We start from the raw sequence: 16,123 nt of genomic DNA, 5'->3' as shown, positions 1-16,123 counted from the left end.
AGTAATGAACTATTATGTATTGCATATTAAATTAGGGTAGAAGACTTCTACGTTATGGAATAGCTCCCTTCACTATTTTAGTAAAATTTGTAAATTTTTAGTTGTAAACATTATTCTCTATTTATTTTATTCATTTATTATTTTGTTTTAATATTTGATATTATTTTATTCACTGTCTTATTGCAATATATGATAATGGAGAACACAAGTTATTGTGTCAAAGAATTTATATCATTATATTTATATCATTAGAAACATATTTTCTGGAGTGTTTCTTATGCTTCTTGAAAGTTTAAGGTTTTTAGTTTTTAAGTTTTTATTTTATTTTTTAGTAATCTCTACACCCAACATGGGGCTCAAACTCACAACCCTGAGATTGAGAGTTGTATACTCTACTAACTGACCCAGCCAGGCGTGCTGAAAATTTTAAGTCTTTTATTTCTTTGTTTTAATTTACTGAAACACAATTAGTGTTTTAAAATGCTTTTTAATTTGTCTCTTGGTGCCTTTTATTCCTCAGTCAAATGTTTACTTTCTTCTCTTTCTCCACACATTTTACTTTTTAAACTTAATGTTGTCAATTTAAATAAAAAAGGTCAATAAAAAATAAGGGAAAATCCCTTATTTTTATTAAAAAGTTTATTTCATATTGCCAGCCATATTGTATTTTTGCCAAATATTCTGTGAAAAATCAATCATATATTTATATATAATACCACCTACTTTCACTTTCTTGTCCAGATTCTTCATTTTGTTGATGGAGAAAGGTATAAAAATATTGACATCATGGTTCTTGATGATGACATTCCAGAAGGAGATGAAACATTTCAGCTGATTTTAACAAATCCTTCTCCTGGACTAGAGCTGGGGGAAAAAACAATAGGTAATTAACAATTTCTTATATACAGTTCACTTTCACCCATGATGTTTTCCTAACATGGAGGCAGTTGTACAGGGATTAAAGTCTTGATAGTTTTCTATGCTTAGAATAAAAAGCATTTTAAATTCAACATTTTGGAATCCCTATGTCAGTATAATAGTCCTTCCAGCCTTGTGTAGTTGTGTGTGTTTGTGTGTGTGTAAAACAAAAAAGTAGGTTCGTAGTAACAATTATATTAAGTCATTTCTGTAGCTACAAATTAAATAACTAAATGTCTTTCATTTAGAATTTAAATTCTTCTCTGGTTTCCTGTTTACCAATAGAGGGAATGACAAGTTGTTTAGTATCATTTTATTGCTATAGTATTTTCACATAAAGTTGAAGTATACTGATACCTAAGACATTATGGGAGCCACAATTCTTTGGAGCAGTTTGACATTGTTATGAAATGTCATACTAATTTACTGCTTGTTAGATATGATACTGACTGCTTAGAGAGGGTAAAAAAGAGAGGAGAAAACTTCATGGAAATATAGAACTTGTAGGATTGGAAGGTCTCTTTAAAAGTCACTTAATTTAGTTTCTGTAGTGATATGTCAGGTGCATTTAGAAGACCAAGAGTTGACTGACTCTTCAACCTCTTGTTTTAGCTAGTGGCTGAGAGTTCTTTGGGATTCCCTTAATTTAATTAACTTTTATATTCCTAAATTATTGGTCTATATGTGAAAAAAATTTTGATTTGTAATAAAAAACATGAAAGAATCTTGAGTAATTCAAGAACTGGGTTTTACTTTTATTGCCATATTAATAAAACAGATTGATATTTCTGTGTATTTAGAACCTTTCTTGAGTCTACAGCCATGTTTCAAATTCAGAGTATGTTGAAAATATACCTTAAAAAATGTTTACTTATTTTGAGAGAGAGAGAGAGAGAGAGAGCATGAGCAAGGGAGGGGCAGAGAGAGAGAGAGAGAGAGAGAGAGAGAAAGAGAGAGAGAGAGAGAGGAGAGAGAAAATCCCAAGCAGGCTCCGCATTGCCAGCATAGAGCCTGATGTGGGCTCAATCCCATAAACTGTGAGATCATGACCTGAGCCAAAATCAAGAATGGGACGCTGACCAACTGAGCCACCCAGGCACTCGTAAAATATATATTTTTTTGTACATACAACATAGTGGGTTGTATGTAAAGGGTTGTAGGAATGGAAATGATGTGTTGATTAAGAATCTTTTATGTATAAACAATAGAAAACCCAATTCAAATGGACTTAAAGGTAATTTATTGGCTCATTTAATCTGAGGGTCCAGAGGCATACACAGTTTTAGATGCAGTGGTACCAGGACTTAACATGCCACCAAAGACCTTGTTGTTCTCTGCCTCTTCTCCTTGCCTTTTGGCATATTGGCTTCCACACAAGGCTAATGTTACTTGTCACAAGATGATTATCCACATCTTCCTTTTACATTCTATGTAATAGGAAAGAAGAGCACTCAAACTTAAGCATTCCTAAAAAAGGCCTAATACAATTCTGTTTGGAATTATGTAGGTTATATGCCCACGACCATGAGGACTATCTTATTCTGTCAGGTTTACTTTATACTTGCGATTTTCTGTTTTTAAATCTAAAAACAGTCCTCAGTGCTTTGATAGTGGGTGATTTCTTAAACTATGCCCCATTAATCAGCCTTTAGACCATTTCAAAAATTCCGTAAAATATCAATAAATATTCTTATATATAAATCTTTGTATAGATGAGTAATTAAGATCATCTGTTGAGTACATTGGGTATTGAGTGGAAAGGACAACAGCTGCCTTCTTTATTACCCCCACTCCAAAGTTATATATAAAATTTTTATTTCTTCACATCCTCAGCAGGAATTTCTTTGGATTTTAACATCTCTCTCTCTCTCTCTCTCTCTCTTTCTCTCTCTCTCTTTCATCTGTTTTTCCTGGCCTCTAATTCTGTTCTATTTGCCTGTTTTATGTACTAATAGCAGTTTTATTTATCATAGCTTTAATATACATTTTATTTTTTTAGGCCAAATACTTTTTATTTTTTTTCTCTGTACCATCTCACCTATTCTTTCAAGTATCTTTTCCATATGAACTTTAGAATCAATGAACTGAATTCCATAAAGCAACTATTTTGATAGTTTTGGGGTTGAATTCAAGTTTTAGGTTAATTTGAAAGAACTCAGCATCATTATAATACTGTTTTTTCATTTAGAAATATGATATACTTTTCCATTAATTTAGATCATCTTTTGTATCATTGCTTTAATTTGTGTTCCTTCAAAAGCAAACCCTGAGACAAGGATTTGGATGGAAGTAGTTTATTGGAGGAAGTGATCTCTGGAGACATAGTGAGAAGTGAAGAAGTGAGACAGAGAGAGAGAAGAAGGCTGGTAAAAGTTGGGCTGACGAATGGTACTGCTTTGGGCAACTGGAGCTCAGTGCTGCTGGGGTCCTTCCTAGACACTGAGATGAGCAAAGCTCAGGGTGATCGTCCTAAAAAGAAGTTGGGATATTCATTCACCAGCTCCTGTCCCTCGTTGTTTGAGTATGCTCTTGGGTGTTAAGTCTCCAGCAGTTCTGGCTTTATTCCTGCATCAGCTGATGGTGTCCTCAGGTAGAAAGATCAGTTGGCAAAAGAAACTCTTGAAGTGGTCTTGAAAGGGCCTAGGGGGCATGGAAGAGACACTGATAGCATTGGTCACAGTCACACATTAACACTGTATACATTGTTCATATAGGTCCTCTATTTTTAACTTTAATTTCTAGGTATTGTTGCTATTGTGAATGAGGTCCCTTTTCTGTTGTTTTTTTTAATAGTTATAGCTTATACATAGAGATATTATAATAATCTTTTATTTATTTTTTTTAAAATTTTTTTTAATGTTTATTTACTTTTGAGACAGAGAGACACAGAGCATGAACAGGTGAGGGGCAGAGAGAGAGGGAGACACAGAATCTGAAACAGGCTCCAGGCTCTGAGCCATCAGCACAGAGCCCGACGCGGGGCTCGAACTCACGGACCGTGAGATCATGACCTGAGCCGAAGTTGGCCGCTTAACCGACTGAGCCACCCAGGCGCCCCTATAATAATCTTTTAGATGCATGTTCCATAGCACACTTCCTAGCTCTGAGCACCAGTACTGCCACTTGCTAGCTTGTGTACTTCCACAGATTGCCTCTCTGTGCTTCAGCCGTTGGATTTGTAAAGTGAAAATAGTAATAGAATCAACCCCCTAGGATTGTGAGAATTAAATGGGTTAACACAGGTTAACCTGTGTAATTTGTAAGTTCCCAGTAGGATTAGTTGTTCCACTGCTATTATTCATATTATCATTAATGGTAGTAAAAAATAAAAAGCTCTTAGTTTTTGAAGGTTACTCAGCTTACATTTTCAACTCTTATAATAGTTCTAAGAAGTTTTTTCTCCTGTTTTTTTTTTTTAAGAAGACAATCATGTTGTCTAGAAAATAGTGTTAGTTCTGACTCTTCCTTTCCATTGTTTTCATACCTGTTACCTGGCTCCTGGCTCCAGGACAATGCTGAATAGTAGCAGTAATGGCAGGTATTGTTGTCGTCTTTCTGTTTTTAGTGGCACCCTTCCAATGTTTCAACATTGAGTTAGGTCTTTGTTATTGGCTTTTGAGGTTGACGAGAAAGGTGCCTTTTATTTTAATATTACTGACTATTTTTATATCATGAGTGAATATGGAATTTTATTAAATGCCTTTTAAAATTCCCTTTATTTTTAAGGTGATCTAGAAAAGAGTTGTCTTAGTTTATAATGAAACATCTCCATACTTCCCAGTACTTATAACCTGCCCTATTTTGATTTAGTGCTTTAATATTTTTATTTCAACAGCGTTAATTACCATCCTTGCTAATGATGATGGCCCTGGAGTCCTATCATTTAACAACAGTGAGCACTTTTTCCTAAGAGAACCGACAGCTCTCTACATACAGGAGAGTAGTGCGCTATTGTATGTTGTTCGGGAACCTGCACAAGGACTCTTTGGAACTGTGACAGTTCAGTTCATTGTGACAGAGGTAAACTCCTCAGTGGAGTCCAAAGATCTGACCCCTGTCAAAGGCTACATTGTTTTAGAAGAAGGTGTTCGCTTCAAGGTATAGTATGAGGCTTTAATGCCCCTGCAATTGGTTCTTTTTTATTGCTGAGTAGCACTGCACTCAATAGGCCATTATTTGTTTATCCATTTTTCTGTTGATAAACATGTGGGTTGTTTCTAATGTTCTTTAATCAGAATAAGTAATATTTATGAATAATTTTCTCTTAGGGGACTACCCTGGGTCCTAAAAAGAAAAAAAAAAAGTTCTCCCAGACTAGATGACAGGCAGAGATGATTAGATTACCATGTGAAAGTGTTACAGTGCTATATAGTCTGCATAGAGTGCTGGTGGAGAAATTTGTTCTGCAAATAGGGTAGTGGAATGTGCAAGTAATAAGGAAAATGTACATATTGCTGTTGTAAATGTTAACTAGGTAACATACTTCACTTTATATTATTTTTAAAACAAAAGCTAAAAAACTCTAAACCATTTATTATAGTCACTAAGCCCTAGCCAGTCATCCTTTTGGCCACATTTTCATTAAACAAAATATAATTGCTTACTCTAGCCTGCTTATTTGAGAAGCCTGTATCCTGTGTGAATAGGAATAGCTTATTGGAGAAGAAATGCTGGATTTGGGGTTAATTATAAATGTGATCTATACTTATGGAAGTTTACCTTCTGAAACTTCCTTTTCTGTATATTGATAATTTTCTGTCCCCCAACTAAATTTTATTCATTCATTCATTCATTCATTCAGTTTAAAGTTTATTTATTTATTTTTGAGAGAGACAGAGAGAGAGGATACGAGCAAGAGAGGAGAGAGAGGATCCCAAGCAGATTCTGCACTGATAGCACAGAGCCTGTCACGGGGCTCAGTTGCATGAACCGTGAGATCATGACCTGAGCTGAAATCAAGAGTTAGACACTTAACCAACTGAGCCACCCAGGCGCCCCTAAATTTTATGTTTTAAAACACAGTTAAAGCTTAAAATTGCTAACTACATTTGCCTAAGATTTTTCAAGCCTGACATAAAGTATAATTATAAAGTAATGTATTTAAAATTATGTTATCTAAAAACAGTCTACCTGGTAATCACTTTTCTTTGTGATCAGTTTGTGTACACTTTAACTCATTTTAAATTCGTATTTATTTACATGTCCAATTTTTTCATGTTTTTGGAAATTTGAAAGTTTAATCATTTAAGAATACTTATATCTTGATATAGATATAAAAGAATTCAAATTTTAAGTATTTGATGAATTTTCCATTGCTTTACATTCACAGGCATTTTCCTCTTTTAAAAAATGTTTTTAATTTAATTAATTTAATAAACATTTTTATTTTTATTATCTATTTAAATTATAAAAATTATTCATTATAATTAATATATAATTATATATTATATAAATTATATATTATTATATATATTATATAAATATTAATATATAATATATAGATGTCTATAATAAATACACATCTATATAAAACATATAATCTTTCTAATTATAATAATTGATCATTATTATGAATTATATTAATATAAATATATAATATAATTAAAATATAAATTACTATGTTAACATTTTTTTCTTAAAAGATTCTTTTTCACAGTGTTTAAAGATCTTTCTGTTAATTAGGCAAATTAAACATTAGAGAAAATTGGATTAAGTAGAATTTTCTTTCACTTATGTAACGGTCTTTTTCCCCATGTTTTTATTTTGAGGTATAAACAGTAAAATTCAAAAATCTTAAGTACATGGGTCATTAACTTTCAAAATATATATACACCCATGTAACCACACTCAGATTAATATATTGAGTATTACCATCACCTAGAAGTTTCTTTCTTTTCTCTTGCCCTCACCAGAGAAACTACTTTCTGGTTTCTGTCATTGAAGACTCGTTTTGTTGATTCTTGAGGTTCATATAAATAGGTACCATATAGCATGTACCCTTTTATCTGGCTTCTTTTGGCCTACGTAGTTTTTGAGATCTATTGAGTTGCATCAGTAGTTCGGGTTTTTGTTGTTGGTGTTTTTTTGTTTTTTTGTTTTTTGTTTTTTTGAGAGAGAGAGAGAGAGAGAGCTTGAGCAGGGGAGAGTAGCAGAGAGAGAGTGAGAGAGAGAGAGAATTTTAAGCAAGCTCTGTGCTCAGTGTGCAGCTCGATGTGGGGCTTGATCTCACAACCATGAGATCATGACCTGAGTCGAAATCAAGAGTTGGATGCTTAGCCAGCTAAGCCACCCAGGCACCCCTATAGTTGGTTCTTTTTTATTGCTGAGTAGCACTGCACTGAATAGACCAGTATTTGTTTATCTGTCTTTCTTTTGATAAACATGTGGGTTGTTTCTAATTTGTGCCTACTATGGCTATAATTGCTTTTTTTTACAGTGACTCTTACACTAGAATGAGACTGATGCAGTTATGTAGCTAAGCAGGATAAAGAGTTAGCAAACATCAAGACCTAAATTTATTTTTTTAATGTCAACATTATTTTTAAATGTCATAAAATTTATTTTTAGAGACTTCAGTGCAATATATCACAGTGTTGAAAATCTTGAAAGTGGTAACTTGAAACACTTATAACTATTACATATTATGGGGATCAGTATTAAGATAAAAAAGAAGCGATCTTTTCCAAAATGTATAATCTTGTTGTCAAAAATGTTTAGCAGATTTCTTTGTATGTGTATTGCAGAAATACTGAAGTCTAGTAACTTTATCTTTTAATTTTGTTTTCAGGCTCTACACATTTCCGCCATATTGGACACTGAACCAGAGATGGATGAGCATTTTGTATGCACCTTGTTTAATCCGACTGGAGGTGCTAGACTGGGGGCACATGTTCAAACCCTGATAACAGTTTTGCAAAACCAGGCCCCTCTGGGGTTATTCAGTATCTCTGCAGTTGCAAATAGGTATAGTTTATTCATAAGGAAATTGTCAAGTAGGAAATATCTTTTGACATAAAGAAAATGCAGAGGGAAATTGATCTCCGACTCTTTTAAAGGGTACTTTTAAAATGAGCTCCAGCAGATAGATCCAGAGAGGCGTTATGCCCTCTTGTGACAAGGAACATCCAAAACCTAATCATGTCTTGTATAATGGTATTATTAGAATTCTTATTTCCTTGGAATTCCCACTTTCAAGTGAAGACTTGTACAATTTTGTATTTTCAGTGATGGTAAAAAGCAAGAAATGGTATAAAAATATTTAGCTGTTCAAACCAAATGAATGACTCTTCATACATATATTAACATGATTGTAGTTTGAAATTCCACTGGAAGCTGACACGTATTTGATTTTTTATTTCTTAGAAATACTCTATTTCTTAGAAATACTCCAGTAGATCTAGTTTTAGTACTAAACTAATAATTTTTGGATTCATTTTTTTTCTTTTTGATATGCTGTTGATTCATCTAAGAGGAAACTTAGGAGTGACAAAGCTTTATTTTTTAGAATATATAGTATGAAGTTACTGACTCTGGGTATTTCTTAATACTTAAGAATGTACTTAGTATATTTTTAAAACCACAGTATCAGATCATAGTACTTCTTTAATCTTCATAAATTAATATTTTGAGCTGTAGGGGTCTAATTTTCATGCTGTGTGAAATTTGTGGATGGATCTCACCTTGACTTATGTAAATTTAAAAGTGTATTAAATATATTCTAGCATTGTGATATATATATTCAGTATGTAGAAATTATATTATTTTCTGCTTTCTGTAATCTTTTTTTTTTAGAGCCACGTTTATAGACGTTGAAGAAGCCAACAGGACTGTATATTTAAACGTGTCACGCACTAATGGCATTGATTTAGCTGTGAGTGTGGAGTGGGAGACAGTATCTGAAACAGCCTTTGGCATGAGTACGTTTGGTTTCTTGTAAGCACAAAATTTTATAACCGAGAAAGATCGCATCTATCAGATTTAATTTCCCCCCATGAATTGTATCTTATGGATCTGTTGAAAATGGAGAACAGATGTCTAATTCTTTTATTGCAGCCGCAAATATTTATTGAGAGTCTATCATGTGTCAGGCATGATATTGAACTCATGATGCTTAGAATTTAGGAGGAGACAAAAATAAACTCAGTAAGTAAAACTCAGTATGTAGTTTAAAACTGTAATAAATGTTTTAAAGGAGTAATTCTAAGTGCTGTGAGAACACGAAGGAGTGCTTCCCAAGAGTATCAGTGTTTGAACAAGGATTGAATGATGAGTGATGTTGATTCTGCAAAGATCTGAGTTGGAGGACCATGGAGGGAAGGTGGGAAACTATTGAGGCACAAGTCTAGAGGCATAAAAAAGTGTAGAAATGATGAACTGTAGAGTGGACATTGGAGTTAGAAATAAGTGGGAGAGTTGACTTTGAAGAACTAGGTAAGACCTGATCATTGAAGAGCTTGAAGAATATGTTAGGTACTTTAGTCTTTATTCTAGGGTTAATGGAAAGTCTCTGAGTGGTTCATGCTTACAGGAGAGTTGCCAGGTATATTTGTGGAGTGTGGCATAATCTCATTTGCATTTCAAAGATACAATTCTTGGTACTGTGTAGAGAATGATTTGGCAAAGAAGAAAAGAGAGGATGAAAGGAGACAAACAAAAGGTCAGCCTATGGTCTTTTGGACAAAGTGATGGATTGTGTATGAAGGAGATTGCAGAGATAATTACTAGATTTTTAGCTTCTGTGGTTGCATGGAGAGTCATACTTGCCAGTAAGAAAAGGAGTAATGGATGAGGGCTAGGTGTTATTTTGGTGAGAGGGAGTAAAATATGTGATTTAACACATTTTGAATTTGAGTTACTTTTGAGAAGACATTTCTCTAGACTCAAAGGAACAGAAACTTTTGCAGAGATAAATTTGGATATCTTTAGTGTGTATGTTGTATTTAAAATCATGGAAATTCATGTAAAAACCTGGAAAGAGGGACTGTAGGTAGAGAAGGGAGGAGGACCCAGACTGAGCTCTGAGAAGGCTCAAATTGAGTTACTAGGGAGAGGAAGAGGATGAAGCAAAGGAGACGTAGAAGACCTAGTGTGAGAAACCCAAGGGAATGTGGGATTGCAGACAGCAGCAGAAGAGTGTTTGAAAAAGGAAGGAGTGGTAACTGTGTTAGTTGCTGGTGTAGAAGCCCAGTAAGATAAAAACCAAAAAATGTCTATTGTGGTTAGCAATAGAGAAGGAATAAAATAGCAAGAGCTATTTGTATAGAGGGATAGGAATTGAAATAACATTTTGAATGGAGGTAAGGGAATGGAGACCTCAAATATATGTAACTGTTTGAGGTTTGACTGAGAAGGTAGGACCTAGCAAAGGTAGTGATATGGTGTAGGACTCAAGGGGTTTTGTTTATTCATTTGTTTAGTTTGGAGACACCTAAGCATATTTAAATGCTGACAGAAAAGGCCTAGTAAGTAGAGAAAGAGTGAATATTTAAAATGGAAAGGGTTAGTAGCGGTATAATTTTCTAAAAGACAGGAGGTGATAGGATCCAAAAAGGAAAGAGTATGATTTCTAATTCAGTTATCTCATTATGGTTTGGAATCTGCATGTGTTTTTGGAAGTACTTGTGAGGGTGTATGTTGGAGATTCTTAAATGTCAGCATTATTTATTTTTCATTCACCATCTTCCTGCATTATGGTAGGGAAGGATTAGGCCAGATGGTAAGGACCTTAATGTAAAACATTCAGACTCTTAATGCGAAAGCTGTGGTATACCTTTAAAAGATGACAGTAGGAATTTAAAATACTTGTTTTTTAGGAAAGGAAATCACTTTGAGGCATTGACATGACTTCTTGAACTGGTAATCTGAAAATGATCAATAATTTATAAGGAGCCTAGATTTCAACCTTGACATTTATTCTTATTATTCACACATTAGCTAAAGTTTAACAAGAAATTTCTTTGGGAAACTGGTATGATAATAAAACGTAGAGCTTTTTAAAAATTATTGTTCATGGGATAGGGATTTTTTTTGTCTTTGTTTAAATGTGCAAAATTTGGGACATGTACCTGTGATAAGTTGATTAAAAACTTGACAACTATTTAAAGTAGGTGAGTCTGTTTTGGTGTTCTTAAATATATAATGTGTAAAGCAAGAAATCAGTGGATGGGCATAGTTTCAAATTAACAGTGTAAGTTTTTAAAACTAAACATTTAGTGTGTTTCTATAAAACTAGATTATTTAAACATTTCTCAATTATATTTTCATCATCTTTATGAAAGTTGATAAAAATCATGTTGAGCATATTTCCCTTTGAAATATACATTTAGTATTTTAGGGGTGCCTGGGTGGCTCAGTCGGTTAAGTGTCTGACTTTGGCTCAGGTCATGATCTCGTGGTTCTTGGGTTTGAGCCCTACGTTGGGCTCTGTGCTGACAGCTCAGAGCCTAGAGCCTGCTTCAGATTCTGTGCCTCGCTCTCTGTCTGCCCCTTCCCCACTCACTGTGTCTCTCTTTCTCTCTCTCAAAAATAAATAAACATTAAAACATTTTTAAATATACATTTAGTATTTTAAATGCACTTTGGAAAGATCTATGTAGATTTAGAACAGAGTTTTAACAATTTTTAAAAGTTGTTATTTTTAGTTATTTTTTAAATTCTCTGGCTTATATTTTTTGTCTTATACACACACACCATTTATGTCTTATAACAAACTCACTACTTGAACTGTTTAAACAATAAATTTGGCATAAAGATTTGAAGGGGTTTTACATTAGCAAATCATGATTTATGTTTTTCAGGGGGAATGGATGCTGTGTTTTCCATAGTTCAAAGTTTTTTGGATGCATCGCCTTCTGGTTGGTGTTTCTTTATTTTGGAAGATTCAATTTATGGTGTAATGTTAAGAAAAGTGTCTTCTACTATTTATCGATGGCAAGGGATTTTTATACCACTTGAGGTAAACATCAGTCATTTTATAGTACATAAAATAAAATGTACATGTAAATATCAGATGACTCATGAATTAACTGTTATTCCTTATTTCCTAGGATTTAAATATAGAAAATCCTAAAACTTGTGAGGCATTTAATATTGGTGTTTCTCCTTACTTTGTGATTACTCATGAAGAAAGAAATGAAGAAAAGCCTTCCGTTATCAGTGTGTATACATTCACATCTGGATTCAAATTATTCTTGGTAAAAAATGTCTTCATTTTTTGTAGATTTCTTTATTTAAAAGGAAAATTAGATTTGTAAGATCTAAATGGAAGATAATATATGTTCTATATTAATATGAAAAGCAGCTTTTTGCAAGTTGATACACATTTTAGCAGAGTGACTTTATCCGGGATATTTTTGTCTGTCTTGAAATGACACCTAAGTATGCATTCCTAGTGTTCAGAATGATTTTTAAAATTTTGAACTTCAAATATTACTCATACTATTAGTGTATTCAGAGCCTTTCCTAGTTAAATTCGCCTTTAAATATTTTTTCCCATGGTCTTATCTTCCTTGCAGGTACAAACGATCATTATTTCGGAAAGTTCTCAAGTAAAACATTTTAGTTCAGAAAATCAAGATTATTTAATTGTTGCAAGTCAAAGAGATGATTCTGAATTAACTCAGGTCTGATTCTTTTAAAATGAATTTTTAAAAAGTACTGTATTTGAAACTCGTCAAAGGTGTAGTCTGTAAATTTAGTGTAAAAAAACCCCATTATTTGATGGTGGTAAAATAGTAAAGTAGAATGTAGATATTAATTATTCACAGTTAATTTTTAAACATTGGAATTATAAATATTGTCTTCAAGAGGCAGACCAAGTGCAGTAATAAGCATGAACATTTAATTAGAGTTTAATGGCTTTGGAAAACATTATGCAGAAAAATCATGTAACTGGACAGATGGTATCACTAATAATTCATGATTAGCATTGCCAAATGGGCGCTTAACATCACCCCCAGAAATTCCACAGTTCTCTAATTAACTACATCTCATAATCCTAATAATACTTATTTGATAATTTTCTCACTCCTCTGACTCACTTACCTGCTTCTCATTGCATTTTCAGCTGATGACTTTGTTGAAATGAAATCTACCAGAAAGGAGCTTAGTCATCTTGCCAAGACCAAATTCAGAAACCTTCTTGAAACCCAGTCTTATTCCTCCATCCCGTTATGGAAAAAGTTTTCCTTCTATAACAACCAGGCTCCTCTTGCCATAAGAAGGTTTAGTTATTCCCTTTGTGTCTGGCATCACTAGTGTCTCTCTCTGTCAAATTATTGCAATCAGTGTAAATGCAGGATCTCCAAGTTTCAAAAGAAATTTCTCTCCTGATCTCACCCCCTTCTACCTTCTGTTTCATTTCTTTTCTCCCTTCTGTAGTAAGACACGGTGAAAGAATTGTCTACCAGCTTTTGTCTTTCCTCATGGTCATTGATGACAGCTGGGTTGCAAATTCACTGGATGTTTTTTTGGTCATTGTCTTATGCTGCTTCCTATTAGCATGTGACAGTTACCTCATCCTCAAATTTAAACTGTCTCTTGTCTTCATTTCTTTTTTTTTTAATTTTTTAAATATTTATTCTTGAGAGAGAGAGTGAGACAGAGCATGAGCAGGGGAGGGACAGAGAGAGCCAGGGAGACACAGAATCCGAAGCAGGCTCTAATCTCTGAGCCAGCAGCACAAAGACTGACGTGGGGCTCGAACTCATGAACAATGAGATCATGACCTGAGCCGAAGTCAGATGCTTAACCAATTGAGCCACCCCGACACCCCTCTTCTCTTCATTTCTGAAATACCACACAGGTTTGCCTTCTGTGTCTCTGTGTCACCCTTTTCAGTTTCCACCGCCAGTTCCTCCTCCCTTTTCTGAACTTAGATATCTTGGCGTTTTTCAGTTTTAGTGTTTGTTCAAATTTCTTTTTCTTTTTGTCCAATCCAGGTACTTTTATCAATCCTGTGCCTTTAGGTGTCAGTTATAGGCTGTCTTCCAATTTTCTTGGTAGCCTTTTCTCTAATTTCTAGACTTACATATCTAACTTCTTGTTGGCATCACTCCGTAAGTACCTAAGTTTAATAACATATCGCAAACTTAACTTTGATTTTCTCTTTGAAACTTGTTGCAATGCTTGCTTTCATCTCAGGAAATAGCAACCTCATAAATGCAATTGCTCAAGACCAAATGCTGGCATTCATCTTTCTTGATTACTCATTTTTATTCATTCACATCTAATTTATAACTGTTTTTGATTATTTCTCCTAGTAATGTTTTGAATACAGACATTTCTTTCCATCTCTTATTCTCACTGCCTCGTCCAGGTCCTGTCATTTCTCTCCCACACTGTTGGAGTAGCCTCCCAGCTGCTCTCAGAACTTCTCTGACTCCTCACATCCCTTATCCATCAAGTAGCTGGAGCAGTCTTTTAAAAATAATATTTCATATTATTCCTCATTTTAAAACTATTCAGTGATTTCTAATTATATGTAAAATAAATTCTAAGTTATTTAATAATGGACTATAAGTAGCATAACTAAATTTCTGTATCCACTCAACACAGGACTGGATTATGTCAATACTGTCGCTTTTGCTCTGTAAAGGATCCCAGTGATAAATTATATGGTCATCTTCACTGTCTTCACTGTCTTCATTCCTTAGCACTATCAACTTCCTTCTAGTTGGACCATTCTTCATTCAGCTTATGACAAACATTTTTTGCTTTAGAAATTTTTCCATGTCATTCATTGTCATTCTTTCCAACTTTATTTCCCTAGTACACCCATAATTCTTTATCATATCATCCCAGTTGTTATCTTCAGCATTTGTCTCAATTGAATAATCGTACATTTATTTATCAGTGTGTTTATTGTTTGCCTTTTCCTAACAGTTAATAAGATCCATAAGGGAGAGGCCACTCTATCCATAATTCCTAACATAATGCCAGTCTCACATAAGATTTCCAGTTGTTGACTGAATAAATATAATTCTGCAATTGACCAGATTGTGTAAGAAACCAGGTAGATTCAGGATCTTCTTTTAATTTTAAATATGTGAACACTCACCTTAAAACCTTGTATGCATTGCCACCTTCAGGACTAAAAATTTTTGGTGTTTCTTTTTATATTCTATTGCTTGAACAGTGGATAAGGAATGATATTACAGCATCAGAAGGTTTCTTACCCACAACTGAAATTTTCATATATAAGTAACTTCTCTCCTGTTTTTAGCTTTCCTTTTCTCTTTCTGTGACTTGCCCCTACCCAGATGTATATTTGAAATTGATTTATTTTCATATAACTTCTTTTTCACTCATTGTCTGCCTGTGCTTATACACACACACACACACACACACACACACAGAGCAGTGAGAGAGCGTCAGTTTTGATATTTTCTCATTTATGAAAGTATCCTCCTAACTAAATAAAGGGTACCAGGAAAGTAAATAAATGATATTGGTTAAAATCACACAAGTACTAAATTCCTACTCATGAAGGGTTTTGTATTTGAACATTTCCCACAGGTCTTCAGATGGAGCGGAGAAAGCTTCACCTTGCATCAGACACTTCCTGTCCGAGGTGTGCTGAGCATAGCCTTGTTCACCCGAAGAGGCTCTGTGTTCTTAGCCATTTCCCAGGTTAATGCCAGGCTAAATTCCCTTTTACTCAGATGGTCTGGCAGTGAGTTTATTAACATTCAAGAAGTGCCAATTAGTGGGACAACACAAGTTGAGGCCTTGGCTTCAGGAGATGATATTTACTTAATCTTTGCCAAAACTCTCTCTCTAGGTAAGAAGATATTAGCGTTTGCCATATATACATTGTGGTTGAAATTATACAGCATTCATATAGTAGGATCTTTATGAAAACACGTAGCTCTCGGAATAATTTTTTAGCTAATCCATTTCTTCTTTTCTTTAATGTTTATTTTGAGAGAGAGAGAGAGCATGTGCCCACACGTGTGCAGGGGGAGGGGCAGAGAGAGGGAGGAAAGAGAGAATCCCAAGCAGGATCTGCACTGTGAGGGCGGAGCCCAGTGCGGGTCTCCATCCCGTGAACCGTGAGATCATGACCTTAGCCAAAACCAAGAGTCAGATGCTCAACTGACTGAGCTGCCCAGGTGCCCCAGCTAATCCATTTCTTGATGCATAAGGTATTGACTGTCAGCTACAAATGGATTTTAGGGGGAAAAAACAGATTTTAAGTGTTATATGT

The 16,123-nt window shown here is 34.3% G+C and overlaps 1 protein-coding gene across 3 annotated transcripts in view; it reads left to right on the top strand.

Moving 5' to 3' along the window:
- The window catches only part of ADGRV1 (adhesion G protein-coupled receptor V1), a 565,435-nt gene that overhangs the window by 138,856 nt on the left and 410,456 nt on the right, over nt 1-16,123 (top strand). For all 3 annotated transcript variants that reach the window (XM_078448177.2, XM_078448183.2, XM_078448190.2), the window contains exons 42-49: nt 742-883; nt 4,754-5,016; nt 7,706-7,881; nt 8,710-8,834; nt 11,715-11,872; nt 11,964-12,110; nt 12,432-12,539; nt 15,433-15,697. In XM_078448177.2, the coding sequence (XP_078304303.2) occupies nt 742-883; nt 4,754-5,016; nt 7,706-7,881; nt 8,710-8,834; nt 11,715-11,872; nt 11,964-12,110; nt 12,432-12,539; nt 15,433-15,697 (1,384 nt within the window). The remainder of the gene's footprint in view (nt 1-741; nt 884-4,753; nt 5,017-7,705; nt 7,882-8,709; nt 8,835-11,714; nt 11,873-11,963; nt 12,111-12,431; nt 12,540-15,432; nt 15,698-16,123) is intronic.

Source organism: Panthera onca, chromosome A1 (assembly GCF_046562875.1).
Source record: "Panthera onca isolate mPanOnc1 chromosome A1, mPanOnc1 haplotype 2, whole genome shotgun sequence".
Taxonomy (NCBI): Eukaryota; Metazoa; Chordata; class Mammalia; order Carnivora; family Felidae; genus Panthera; species Panthera onca.
The sequence above is the reverse complement of the archived record's forward strand: the minus strand, read 5'-3'. Positions and strand labels throughout refer to the sequence as shown.